Raw genomic sequence first — 14,864 nt, 5'->3', positions numbered from 1 at the left:
TTAACATCTTAGGTCATCTGTCTCCTAGAACTTAGAACTACTTAAACCTAACTAACCTAAAGACATCACACACATCCATGCCCGAGGCAGGATTCGAACCTGCGACCGTAGCAGTCCCGCGGTTCCAGACTGCAGCGCCTAGAACCGCACGGCCACCGCGGCCAGCCTAACCCACTTATTCCTACCAAATTCGATACGAAGGAAAATACAAATGAAAAAAGAATTAGAATGCATTTGCGGACCGAACATAGGTTCTCTGTTCGCCAGCCCTGCCAGTGGCGCTTTCGTTCGACACAGCTTACCTTGTGGCTACATAATCACTAATGGTAACAATTTCTGCCTTCGATTCCTAGACAAATGTGTGTGTTGCCGGTCCCATAACCGATGACGAAAAATGGTTAGTTTTCAGTTATCTATCGATCTCGTCGATTCTAAGTGGACTGCGCGCTATGAACCTTAATGATGGCTTTTTCGTAAACAAGGGAATATGGAGCGAAAATATCTTAAGACTATTTACTTTTAGGTTGTACAAAAACGACCTGCCAAACAGGAGTCGAAACGCTTGGTCGTGTCTGAGGCCTTCCCCTTGTGGATGACTGAGTCATGGGAAACCACTGGATGTTATATCGTTCGTCGGATGCTGAAGCCTATGCGTTGCATTTGCTACCGTACACTCCTGGTAGAAATGGGTCTCTGACGGTCCACTTCCAAAGCGGCGGCTATCTGACCCTTGTCAGAGCGTCTAGCGCCCGGTATGGCTCTGCAGAAGCGACGTCCGCCCGTCCAACACCTGTGGTCGTCAATAAAATCTTCTCGGTTTACAAAACGTGTCATTTCGAATAAAACACAAGAGCTTTCGATAGCAGCCTCCGCCATCGTTACCGATGACGATGGCGGAGATAGCTGTCCAAACCTCGACTATTTTAGTCGAAGTGATGCGGCTTGTAAACCGCGAAGATTTTATTCAAGTTTGCGACCGCGAAAGACGCCGAGAACATCTATCGCCGTCCTGTGCGGCGGCGCACACGTCTGGAGACGTTCTCTCCGCGACATCGAAGATCCGGCCTAGACACCGCTGACCTTGGAAAGACGAATTATTGTATAATCTTCGATATCCCATGACCAATGTGTCTTGTACCGAATACCACCCCACGCTCAAAATTGGTTAACTCGCGACTTGCCGCCACGTTCACTATATACCTGCCTGTATAACAGAGGGCTCAGATATCGTCTCTGAACTCCCTCCATAGGCCGCATCTAGACGTAGCATTCGTCCATCACAAACCATTCCCGTCACTCAGTTTATAAAATTCACCAAAGCGGAAGGCTACTGACCACCAACACAGGTTGACTAGATCGCACTATGGAAGCAAGGAGCAGCACAACTCGTACTAACGTAAAGAAGTGCGAAACTTCAAACATCACACCCCTTCCCAAGCAATGCACAGCTGTATATAAGTTTGCTGTATTTGAGTTTAATTTAAATTGAAGAACAATATTTCACTAGTTGTGCATGCTAAACTCTGGAAGATGAAGGGAATTGGCCCGAAACGAGTGGTATTTTAATATTATTACAACGTGATGCCATTATATCCTCATTGTCTCGTAGCATAACTAATAGTCAAACATTCAAGATGACAGTGTGCACGGAATGAAACTTTGCGTGTGTACTTTCACATACAACTTAATGTTATTCACATTAGTAGTTCCTGATAGGTAAAGGACTATGCAATGAATATATTGCGGGGTGAACGGTTATTAACTACAGATATAACCTTTTTCGTACCTCTAACGAAGTTTATGTGAACCTTGGTCACTTCACTAACACTTTACTATGATCTAAACGGCAAGACCAAGGCTGCCCAATCCCAGTCAAGAGATGTGGACATGGCGATCAAAGTGAGACTGTACTGTCCCGAAAACCTTGGGTGTCAATATTATCAACTTTTCCTGTTAGTTTTTTACGAGAATATACACCATGAACAATAAGTGTGATCTCCAGGTTTTTTCAAGGTTGAAATTCCAAATTTCCGTGAAACGATTTTTATTGTATGTAGGAGTAATCTTTACTGTACTACATTTCATAAATGAGAATTACATTATTCTGAATTGCCGCTTCACTGATTAGCGGATATTCCGAGTTCATCCGGGATTTATGGTTTCAACAACAATTTTGTAAGATATGGGGGATTCCTCTGTTACTGTCGTTGCCTGTCATCATTCCGCCGGCCGCGGTGGTCTCGCGGTTCTAGGCGCGCAGTCCGGAACCGTGCGACTGCTACGGTCGCAGGTTCGAATCCTGCCTCGGGCATGGATGTTTGTGATGTCCTTAGGTTAGTTAGGTTTAACTAGTTCTAAGTTCTAGGGGACTGATGACCACAGCTGTTAAGTCCCATAGTGCTCAGAGCCATTTGAACCATTTTTGTCATCATTCCGTGTCACCTCAAGTACATGGGAAACCCTCACAGGAACAAGCTGCTGTCACTGGAATGTAGTATCACTACAATTTGACAACAACACATCAAGTTTCAAACCTGACGCTCTCTACGCTGTAGTCATTGTTGAAGTGCCTCAAATTCGGCTTCGCACTGAAACCAGTTGAAAAGAACCATAGCCTGCATATTCATTGCTTATCTACAAAACATGCTCGTTCACTTCCAGACTCCTCCTTATATTCTTTCTTTCCTCGTTTTATCCCGTATCTTCACGGGGCCGATATGTTAATCTGGATTTATCAGAGGTGGCCGGATGTCCTTCCTGTCGCCACCCCCCCCCCCCCCACTCCACCCCGGCGGACTCAATGCACTCCAATCTGTCTGCGTCTGGGGTTATCCCGTGTGAAAGAGTGAGAGTTTTTCCGAAATGTTTGCGAATCGTGTCACTGATTCGGCACTTGGATACCAGCCCGGTATTCACCTACCTGGTGGTTTGTTCATTTATTTATTTATTTGCTGCAATTTACAAATGACATGCCACCTTATTACTAAGATAGGTCGTCCTTTCACAATACGAAATCGTACATGTACAGAATATGATACTTATTTGTGATTTCTTATTTTTAAAAAAGGATTAATAATATTGTTGGGGTTGGGAAACCGCGTAAAAACCACAAAGAGGCTGGCCAGCGGACCATCCCTCGTCGTTCCTCGGCCGAGTGGATTTGTTCCAGGGTCCGCGCACCTCCCCGAATCCCGGGAGCGGTGTACTAGCGCGCGCGGTTATCCGGGCGGTCTCCGGATTACTATCCATGTCTTTTATAAAAAATCTACTTTTACTTTTATGTTGAATGACGAATTTACCTTACGTCACACGCCGCGCCCCTTAAAACTCACGCTACGTGAAATGGACCTGGAGCCCGAGAACGCACAATATCGAAGATTTTCGAGGTCGACGAATGTCCCAGAGGTAGCAGTGATCGAAGAACAAACATTTCAATACTTCAGTTCCGTACATCACCTTTCCTGATGCGACTCCACAGCCGATTATTTCCAAATCAGAATCTCAGCCTGTTTTGTTTTCAGCAACAGTTCAATTCCCCCAAAACCTCTCAGAATTCCCTGGATCTTGAGCCATTTTTTCCAGCAAATTCAGTTGATCCGCTACTTCACAATATTCCCGCGTTTCTGGTAAGTCGCCACCCTAAACAACACTATACGTCTCTTTCCAAAACTTAATAATTTAGATGAGAAATGTACATCACTCCATTTGTGAAAACCAGTATGACGTCAAAATGTTGAACATTAAAGGAAGTGTACTGGGCAGTTGGCATGTTATCACATTCAAAATGTGTCTGAATATTGAAAAGTTTATCGTATAAAAATGCGCGACTCGCATGTAAAGCGTTAAAGCCGCGGCGACGACTGCGTCAGCGTAGAGCCACACCCACCCCGCGTTGCCGCGCCGCGCAGCTGTTTCTTCGGCTCCCCCACCCCTCCCCCTCTATCACCGACGCCAGGGCGCTCCAGGCAGTGGGCCAGCGTGACGCGACCGAGGTCATCGACCTCCGGCCACCGCCGCGCCTGTTTTTGGCAGGGCAGACACGCACCAGCCTCGACACCTATTCGCGGCCCGGATTTCACTTCCGAGCGCACCTTCCACGCCAAGTGATGCGGCAACACATCCATAACCACTGTGACAACAGCGAGCATTCTGTACGCTGTGTGCACACGCTTTAGCTGCCAAGGCCGCTAACACACTCTGTAGTCTGACTTAAATTAGTGGGTATTTGACAGCGAGGCGGTTGCTCCCACCAGCAGTTCACCTATGAGAGCCTGGTATTGCGCCCCCCCCCCCCTACCCTCCGCCCACCATCTTTGTATCGTGACGAGCCACCTCCGTTCCCCAAAGCACTGTGGTTTGCAGTTGTCAAGTACGAACCTTTCCTGCGCACTACGATTTTATCTATTTGAAAGAAAAACATTTCTCCGGCCCTCACTAAAATGAAAAACGGGTTTGGACATTCTCAGAGACATCGTCCATTCAAGTAGTTTCGAGATTCATTTTATTCCTGGTGTATAAGCGACGTCAGCGCAGTAACTACGGTGCCGGATTGAACTAATAACAGATGTTCATTTGACCAACCAGTTGTGACAAGGCAATGTCAAGTAGTGGACGTGCGACTGGAATGTGTTCAAAAAAATGTGTGTGAAATCTTATGGGACTTAGCTGCTGAGGTCATCAGTCCCTAAGCTTACAAACTACTTAACCTAAATTATCCGAAGGACAAATACACACACCCATGCGCGAGGGAGGACTCGAACCACCGCCGGGACCAGCCGCACAGTCCATGACTGCAACCCTCAGACCGCTCGGCTAATCCGGCGCGGCTGGAGTGTGTCAATGTTGTTGTGTCGCAAATCGCAAAGGAGCAACACCTCCCAATCAAGTGCACAAGACATTCTCCAAAATGTTTTGAAGAAGAGAAAGCCGGCCGGTGTGGCCAAGCGGTTCTAGGCGCTTCTGTCTGGAACCGCGCGACCGCTACGGTCGCAGGTTCGAATCCTGCCTCGGGCATGGATGTGTGTGATGTCCTTAGGTTAATTAGGTTTAAGTAGTTCTAAGTTCTAGGAGACAGATGACCTAAGATGTTAAGTCCCATAGTGCTCAGAGCCATTTGAACCATTTTTGAAGAAGAGAAAAAGCACGTATTGGCTCCCTAACACGAAGAGTGATGTTCTGCACGCATGCTGTGCCTGACTCAAATGCAAAACACGGATAATTCTTTCCTGGAAAAAAATCATCACGGGTGACGAGACTTGGTGTTATCCATACGAACCTACTACAAACGACAAAGCGTAGAAATTCACGTGAAGGATCAACGGTTTGACGACATAACTGACGTTGAAAGTCAGTGTGGCGCGGGAGTTGAACAGAATTTCAAGGCAAGACTTTTCTGACAGTTTGACACGGTTGTATGAACGTTCTGCGTGTTGTATTCAAGTACGGGGTGATTGCGTATAACACCCGAAGCATTAAAACCGCCATCATAAGGTTTATCTATTTTCTCTCATCTACTAAAAGTGAGTCTGGGATATTTTACGAGATTTTCTTTCGCAGTGCACAGCTATGGTGACACCACTTGTTACAACGTCGCAACTTCAGACCTAAATTTCATATATCAATTAATTTAAATCACACCACAATGAGGTAGGACTCGTGTTGGAGTCTGATTGTATCCTGATATTTGGTCAACCGTCATTGAGATTTCGCGAGAAAGGGCGGGAGGAGATGCTGCATACGGTTTCTTATGTGCTAACGTCGTGGCTTAAACCATGTAGCTCTCCGCAATATCTCATGGAGTGAGAGCGCGGCGCAATGATCACTCCGTTGGAAGGGGACGTTCTAGGCGCTACAGTCTAGAAACGCGCGACCGCTACGGTCGCAGGTTCGAATCCTGCCTCGGGCGTGGCTGTGTGTGATGTCCTTAGGTTACTTAGGTTTAAGTAGTTCTAAGTTCGAGGGGACTGATGACCTCAGAAGTTAAGTCCCATAGTGCTCAGAGCCATTTGAACCAACACAAACATTAAACTCTACACGCACTTGTCACTTTCGCCTAAAATAAACAGGTATGCTCACAAAACAACAGCAGTCGCACATCATGAGGAACACGTGCCAACTAGCGCAAAGACATATCTGTCTTTCATAGCGTTTAGTCTATCGTTCGAGTTCACTGTTTTCATTATTTCGCAGATTAATTTTACTTTAACTATGCGGCCGGATATCCTTCCTGCCACCACAGTCGCCAGTTAACGTAAACGAGGGGGCTCGTGAGCGCTATTTGTCTGTAAAGTTCGTTCATTGTGTCATCGTATTTTAACTGACTGATATTGTATTATCCGTGGCGGTGGTTTGGGACCACCTCAGCATTTGCCTAAACGAGAGTGGAAAACCACCTGAAGACCACAGTCAGGCCGGACAATATACCAGATCAGTGGTCGTTAAAATACCTCTCATATTCGATTTAGGCCTCGCTCACCTAGCTGTCTTACACCCTAGCGTGTGCGCATTAAGGCGTGTGTCCGCTGTTTAGCAAGTTAACTTCCACAAGTCGCTTGCAGAAGCTACTTATGAAAGTGCTCTGACGTAGAAAAACACCCTCAGTAAGTTGACTTCCGCAAGTTCCGACAACTTCCAGAACTAGCTTCCACAAGTTAGTGAAAACAGTTTCTTGCGTCTGGCTGCATCTGCTTGCCAAACCTGCCAGTTGCTGGAAGTTTTTCTCGAAATTGTAGAAGTTTTTGTGCTTTCAATACCGGCACGAAAATGTCAGCGTCGTAAAGGAGATGGGCGCAAAGACAGATAGGCCGAAACCAAAGTAACGTTCGAAAGCCTAAACATACGAGGGGCCTTCATTAATTTTTTCTGAAAGCAGGTTGATTTTGTTCAGGATTCCAATACACCATATTATTCCCCACTCTTTTGGCTACAAAACCCTATTTTTCAACATAATGCGACGCCCTTGTGCCAGCACACTGAAAGGGCCTGTTGACCGCATGGTACCCGTCTACTGGTCGACGTGAGAGTCATCGTCATACTGCATCAATAACCTCCTCATCCTCCACGTACTGATATCCGCGGAGTGCATCCTTCATTGTGCCAAAGAGATGGTCTTTCATTGCTCTTTATGGCCTTCTGTTAGGCGGCGAGCAACCCATCGGGCATACACCTTCGAGTAGCCCAACTCTTGGAAGAGTTTGTCAGCACCATCAACACAGACGTACTGTTGAACAGCGGGGTGTTTGATTGTAATCCGTCGATCACCATGAATGAGAGTGGCCACACGTTCCAACATTGCAGGAGTAACAGCTGTGTGCCTCCGGCCGGCACACGGGAGATGAGACAGGTTTGCGCGACCTTGTTGCGATGGTGATAGACACCACGCGCAGCAACTAACCGTGCGTTTTTTCACTACCAGGCGTACGTAGAAATTCAGCAAGCGCTTTTGAATATCTGCAATGCCTTCGTTTTCCGCCAAAAGGAATCCAGTAACAGCTCTCTGCGTGGAACGCACCTCAGTTACAGACGCCATTACGGAAGCTACGTATGAAAATCATGAAACTATAGCTGAATCTCAGAAAATTTTAATTCGGTCTCTCGGTTTGAAATAAAAGAAATTCGTGTTTCAGTGTTTTTTGAAAATATTTTGTTTCATTAAACCATTTTAAAGCTATATCTATGAAACCTGGAATTTACTTCTAAAGAAATATGTGTTAGTGGATGCAAGTTTCTATGGAAATATCACCACAAGAACTCCAAAGGTACCATTAACAAAAACCTGCGAATCCATCTATCAGAATCGCTTTTTGGTCAGAGGTCCGTTCGGAAAAGTTCATTCTTCTATGGCCTTAATTTGCGTAAAAGTTTAGAAGATGTCGCAGTTTGGGAACAACATAAAAATTCGGTTAACGGAAAACAAAAGAAAACCTGTGCAGACTATACGCTCTACGCGAGCGAACAGCGGGCACTGAGCTACACTCCTGGAAATGGAAAAAAGAACACATTGACACCGGTGTGTCAGACCCACCATACTTGCTCCGGACACTGCGAGAGGGCTGTACAAGCAATGATCACACGCATGGCACAGCGGACACACCAGGATCCGCGGTGTTGGCCGCTAGCTGCGCAGCATTTGTGCACCGCCGCCGTCAGTGTCAGCCAGTTTGCCGTGGCATACGGAGCTCCATCGCAGTCTTTAACACTGGTAGCATGCCGCGACAGCGTGGACGTGAACCGTATGTGCAGTTGACGGACTTTGAGCAAGGGCGTATAGTGGGCATGCGGGAGGCCGGGTGGACGTACCGCCGAATTGCTCAACACGTGGGGCGTGAGGTCTCCACAGTACATCGATGTTGTCGCCAGTGGTCGGCGGAAGGTGCACGTGCCCGTCGACCTGGGACTGGACCGCAGCGACGCACGGATGCACGCCAAGACCGTAGGATCCTACGCAGTGCCGTAGGGGACCACACCGCCACTTCCCAGCAAATTAGGGACACTGTTGCTCCTGGGGTATCGGCGAGGACCATTCGCAACCGTCTCCATGAAGCTGGGCTACGGTCCCGCACACCGTTAGGCCGTCTTCCGCTCACGCCCCAACATCGTGCAGCCCGCCTCCAGTGGTGTCGCGACAGGCGTGAATGGAGGGACGAATGGAGACGTGTCGTCTTCAGCGATGAGAGTCGCTTCTGCCTTGGTGCCAATGATGGTCGTATGCGTGTTTGGCGCCGTGCAGGTGAGCGCCACAATCAGGACTGCATACGACCGAGGCACACAGGGCCAACACCCGGCATCATGGTGTGGGGAGCGATCACCTACACTGGCCGTACACCACTGGTGATCGTCGAGGGGACACTGAATAGTACACGGTACATCCAAACCGTCATCGAACCCATCGTTCTACCATTCCTAGACCGGCAAGGGAACTTGCTGTTCCAACAGGACAATGCACGTCCGCATGTATCCCGTGCCACCCAAAGTGCTCTAGAAGGTGTAAGTCAACTACCCTGGCCAGCAAGATCTCCGGATCTGTCCCCCATTGAGCATGTTTTGGACTGGATGAAGCGTCATCTCACGCGGTCTGCACGTCCAGCACGAACGCTGGTCCAACTGAGGCGCCCCGTGGAAATGGCATGGCAAGCTGTTCCACAGGACTACATCCAGCATCTCTACGATCGTCTCCATGGGAGAACAGCAGCCTGCATTGCTGCGAAAGGTGGATATACACTGTACTAGTGCCGACATTGTGCATGCTCTGTTGCCTATGTCTATGTGCCTGTGGTTCTGTCAGTGTGATCATGTGATGTATCTGACCCCAGGAATGTGTCAATAAAGTTTCCCCTTCCTGGGACAATGAATTCACGGTGTTCTTATTTCAATTTCCAGGAGTGTAGATTGTAATCAAAGTAAGAAATACTGTTTGCAAAAATACAACAGTAATTAAAAGGCGGTCTCTCGGTGATATAGTCTGCCGCATTTTTGTATCCCGTTTTCGAATATTTGACTGTAGGCCTACGACAGGCAAGAGAGATTCGAAACTTGCATACGACATTCTCAGAAAGTCTTTGAGGTGAACCAAGTGCTCCGATTTTAGTTCATTCATTTATGTTTCTAGATAAATTGAAGGTGCACCTCTTTATCCATCCCTTCACCCAAACATTTTTCTTTTTTCTGAACCTTTTGTTCTTCGTCACGATTTTCTTCAATAATAATAATACAATAAAGGTGGCGGCTGCTGAATTTTAAGCACGACACTGCGAACGTTCACTTGCCTGCCTCACGATGCGACTCTAGTAGAAACACTTCTGCTAGTACTTGCAGCAAGTTACTGAAATTACTCGCAACTTGCCCGAGCGACTTGTGGAAGCAAACTTGTAAGTTTTCATTCTAACGTAGACACCTCAGCACGCGCATGCGGAAGTTACCCGCGGAAGTTACTTGCTAGCGAACACACGCATTTAAACTATACGAGCACGTCGAAGACGGAAAACATTTCATCCTTCTGTTTACGTTACCTACCAGTGATACTCTCCTCTTAAGGTCGAATATCTTGCGGTCTCACAATCGTTGAAGAGCTAAATACTTCATCAAGAATTCTTTCTGTCTGTGCACGGACGGCTTCGCCTTCAGTAGCTCTCAACGGCATTAAATCAGCCAGGACGGCTCATCCTTCTGTACTACGACGGTGACTTCTTTTAAAAAGATCAAAGGCTACCTGAAGCTTATTTCCACCGTTATTAAGCGCGTCCTATGTCACAGCTGAAGAAATATCGAGTTTTGTCGCCAGTTAGTGTTGTGGTTGGATAAGGTGAGAGATGGAGCAGCGATGAGAAACACAGGGAGTTCACGCAAAGAGGAGACTCTTAGTATTCATGTATTTCGCTCACTGACTTAACAAATATTGCATTATTTGTCTCGCAGGACGCTAGTTATCTGTTACGTAAGCTACTGTGTTTATTGGGATTTGACGCAAAGACGATCATTGTAATCCACCGACATCCATAACATATGCGGGGTTTCGGAAGGAAAAAAATGATATTTTTTCATGTTTGTAGTTTAAATTACTGTCCTTGGAAAAACTGGTAGAAGCCGACAGCGGGGACGATCAGTTTGGATTCCGTAGAAATGTTGGAACACGTGAGGCAATACTGACCCTACGACTTATCTTAGAAAATAGACTAAGGAAAGGCAAACCTACGTTCCTAGCATTTGTAGACTTAGAGAAAGCTTTTGACAATGTTGACTGGAATACTCCCTTTCAAATCATGAAGGTGGCAGGGATAAAATACAGGGAGCGAAAGGCTATTTACGATTTGTACAGAAACCAGATGGCAGATATAAGAGTCGAGGGGCATGAAAGGGAAGCAGTGGTTGGGAAGGGAGTGAGACAGGGTTGTAGCCTATCCCCGATGTTACTCAATCTGTATATTGAGCAAGCAGTAAAGGAAACAAAAGAAACATTCGGAGTAGGAATTTAAATCCATGGGGAAGAAAAAATGTTCAGATGTGTGCGAAATCTTATGGGACTTAACAGCTAAGATCATCAGTCCCTAAGCTTACACACTACTTAACCTAAATTATCCTAAGAACAAACACACACACCCATGCCCGAGGGAACACTCTAACCTCCGGCGGAATCAGCCGCACAGTCCATGACTGCAGCGCCCCAGACCGCTCGGCTAATCCCGCGCGGCACCATAGGAATGAAATAAAAACTTTGAGGTTCGCCGATGACACTGTAATTCTGTCAGAGACAGAAAAGGTTCTGGAAGAGCAGTTGAGCGGAATGGTCAGTGTCTTGAAAGGAGGATATAAGATGAAGATCAACAAAAGCAAAAGCCGGCCGCTGTGGCCTAGCGGTTCTAGGCGCTTCAGTTCGGAACCGCACGACCGCTACGGTCGCAGGATCGAATCCTGCCTCGGGCATGGATGTGTGTGATGCCCTTAGATTAGTTAGGTTTAAGTAGTTCTAAGTTCTAGGGGACTGATGACCTCAGATGTTAAGTCCCATAGTGCTTGCCACCAGCGTTGCCTCTCACATTCGGCAGATTGCCCACGCATTAAAGCGGAATGATTCCACGTTTTGTGCAAGATTAACGTTCACTATCACTGCAGCGACCTAGATTTGCCAGGCGTGTGTGTAACTGCGTCCATCCTGAGTAGATCTAATCTCAAAACAGAAAAAGAACTTTCATCTATCACGGTATTGTGTACTATTTCATAATGGTGACTAGGTATGAAAAATTTTAAATGAGTGTTCTGGAGTAAGTCACAATTTGCATTAACTTTTTTTAAAATTATATTACGGCCGTTTCGCTATCTTCAGGCACTGACATATTTGAAGTTATATAAACCTGTAAACAGAAGATTACCTATTCTTGGTTATGGGGCTGTCTCTTCGTTGCGACGTTTTCTGACACCTTTACTTCTGTATGTTCACTGTACTTTTAGTATCTTTAAATATGAAATCATAATTACACCGATATACGTGTCTGCCGTCGTCAGGCATCCTTCTCATGTACTGATTATAGACGATTAAAAAGAAGGAAAGAACTCGTAGAAGTGCATTCAACGAGATTATTATTTAGTGTGAAGAATTGTATACTCCGAACACTGATCACTCGGCATACAGAAAATGGCGCAATAAAGATAATAAATTAATAAAAAACAATAAATAACTTTTTCAAAGTTTTACAATGTAAAGAAACTGACTAGATTACAGTACTTTCAAGCGGTGGGCATGAAGTACCCCCACCCGCATGATATTGCGAAGGTTAAGTGATTTAGGGAAATGACGAAAAACCTAAAGATGGACGGCCGGAGGCAAATTTGACCTGTCGTCCTCCTGAAGTGAGTCCAGCGTGTTACCCACGTCGCTCGGTCAGATTTGGGCGCATACGGAGGAGTCCTAGCAATGGCGCTTCCGGCACAACACCTCGGGACGGAACAGGGCAGGCGTCAAATGTCACAGCTTATAGCGGCTTGCCGAATACCGACTAGGAGTCGCCTACAGTTCGGCAGACAGGGGCAGAGCTGGTAGCGGTCTCGGCAGCGAGGTGCCAGCAGGTAGCGGACGCCCGCGGACGCGCCGCGCCTGCCGATGCTACGCGGCGAGCGTCGACCCCGGTGCAGCGCGGCGCCTGCGTCACGCACTGTACGCGCCACCGCCGCCGCCACGCACGTCGCGCCGCCGTTGCTCCCTCGCGCCTCCCTATCCAGTCATCGCCACTGAGGCCGTACTCGGCTGCCGGCGGTCGCCGTGACCCGATGCCCAATGCCGATGCATCGGGTCTCACCGGTGACTCACGCCATACGACATCGGCACGCAGACAGTGCTTCCGAACGTCAACGTTGGGCGTGCGGAGTTCAACGTGCTGCTGAACGCTCGGAAACCATGCGCCCCAACGTGGTATACGCGATCGTGGCGCGCTCCAGCGGCAGTTGTCGGCTCTGTCTGGCTCGCAAATCACAGTTTGTGGAATGTCCCATATTTATATCCCAGCCATGCTGTGCTCTCTGCAGTATACATAAATAAAAACTTTAATATCCATAAATATGTCATAAAGAAAAATAAGGGGATCTCAAGTTAATCGGCCGGCCGGAGTGGCCGAGCTGTTAAAGGCTCTACAGTCTGGAACCGCACGACCACTACGGTCGCAGGTTCGAATCCTGCCTCGGGAATGGATGTGTGTGATGTCCTTAGGTTAGTTAGGTTTAGGTAGTCCTAAGTTCTAGGGGACTGATGACCACAGATGTTAAGTCCCATAGTGCTCAGACCCTTTTTTTTTCTTCTGACAGACAGTCAATGTGCCGTTGCCGTGAAACAACATACTTTTTTAAACAAGCAAGCTACAATATATCTTTAACCACCAATATGACGTTTCCGTAACTTTATTACAAGTCGTACAACTAACGATGGGTTTACGAGAGACCCTCTATTTACAGGTGCCTAGAAAGAATATATATAAACATATGGATTTTTAACTGAAAGCCAATGTGGCGGCTTACGACCCTGTACTGAAGAAAGATGGCGTCATGTTACATAGGTGGCGCTCTTCCATCCCATGGGCCTACGTTCAGATGCACGCTGGAAATATCTGATATGCTAGATACTGGTCTGCACGTTCGGGAAGACTCCCCAAAGTGCTTTTTCCACGCTATGATGTCAGAAACTCGGCACGTTCAATGCTCAACGTTAGAATTCATGGTCCGAATGCTGACGACTTTAACAGAGTTCAAAGACAACAACGCTCAAAGTCGTCACTATACAGTTATTGCAGGAGCATTATAACGTGGCCTCCGGAGCTGCTTTTGGGATGTTGAGCATTCAAAACAGTAAAACCAAGAGAGGTACTGCAGTGATCAAGGTACTGGCCTCATATTAGGGAGGAACAGAGCTAATCCAGACATTCAAGTTTAGATTTTGCCTGGTGTCACTAAATCATTTTCGGCTACAATATGATTATTTTCAACACTAACCACGTTAATTTCTTAGGAGCATTCGATAGCTAGTAAAAAAAAAAAAAAAAAAAAAAAATGGCGATGCAGCGCATGTTAATTTACTTACACCCCGTGCAATAAGTGTCGTGCAATCTATTTTTCCACTGTTAGGATTTTTGGAAAATAGTAGAAGTAAAGGGGAAATAGAAGGAAAAAGAGGAAATAGAAGAAATTCAGAGCTGTAACAGCCACAGCTGATTTAGTCAACATGAAACTGTTTCTGATATGCTCAGACAACTTAACATGAGATATGTCGAACGAAAGAAAATGTTCTTTTCACGAAAGTTTGTAGATTATAAGTTAAAGCTTCCACTGTCTGATTCATATACCAACACGATTCCATCACGATTCCATGATATATTCAGAGTAGAAGCAACAGGGACCTGATAAGGTGGACTGTGGCGGGTATAGAAGCATGCTGACGTGCACCGCTTCTAGTAAGAGCGGCAGAGTTCAAACCAAACAATAAAGGACGGAAGCTGGTCTCCCTCGTCAACAGCAATCTCTTGTAAAACACTGATATCCATTAACCGTTAATCAAAGCCCATGGTGTTCGTTTGAAAAAGTTTCGCGCGTTTAGCTGTTACAAAATTATTTCAGAGGGAAACGGACAAATGTTGAAAGTTGATACAACGGCTGTACCAAAGGGAATGCTCGTAACTTGAAACTTCCTGGCAGATTAAACCGTGTGCCGGACCGAGACTCGATCTCGGGACCTCTGCCTTTCGCGGGCAAGTGCTCTACCATTGAGCTATCCAAGCACGACGCACAACCCGTCCTCACCACTTTACTTCCGCCAATACCTCGTCCTCTACCTTCCAAACTTCACAGAAGTTCTCCTGCGAAACATGCAGGATTAGGTCCCGAGTCCG

At 46.7% G+C, this 14,864-nt stretch overlaps 1 protein-coding gene across 1 annotated transcript in view; it reads right to left on the bottom strand.

Moving 5' to 3' along the window:
- Window positions 1-12,804, bottom strand: part of LOC126456410 (neural cell adhesion molecule 1-like) — a 119,361-nt gene extending 106,557 nt beyond the window's left edge. The window contains exons 1-3 of the mRNA XM_050092161.1: window positions 12,800-12,804; window positions 12,504-12,703; window positions 3,887-4,129 (exon numbers count right to left, since the gene is read on the bottom strand). Of these exons, the coding sequence (XP_049948118.1) occupies window positions 3,887-4,129; window positions 12,504-12,703; window positions 12,800-12,804 (448 nt within the window). The remainder of the gene's footprint in view (window positions 1-3,886; window positions 4,130-12,503; window positions 12,704-12,799) is intronic.
- Between the last annotated feature and the right edge of the window lie 2,060 nt (window positions 12,805-14,864).

Source organism: Schistocerca serialis, chromosome 2, assembly GCF_023864345.2.
Source record: "Schistocerca serialis cubense isolate TAMUIC-IGC-003099 chromosome 2, iqSchSeri2.2, whole genome shotgun sequence".
Lineage (NCBI taxonomy): Eukaryota > Metazoa > Arthropoda > Insecta > Orthoptera > Acrididae > Schistocerca > Schistocerca serialis.
Note: the sequence above shows the minus strand (reverse complement) of the source record. Positions and strands in the feature narration are given on the sequence as shown.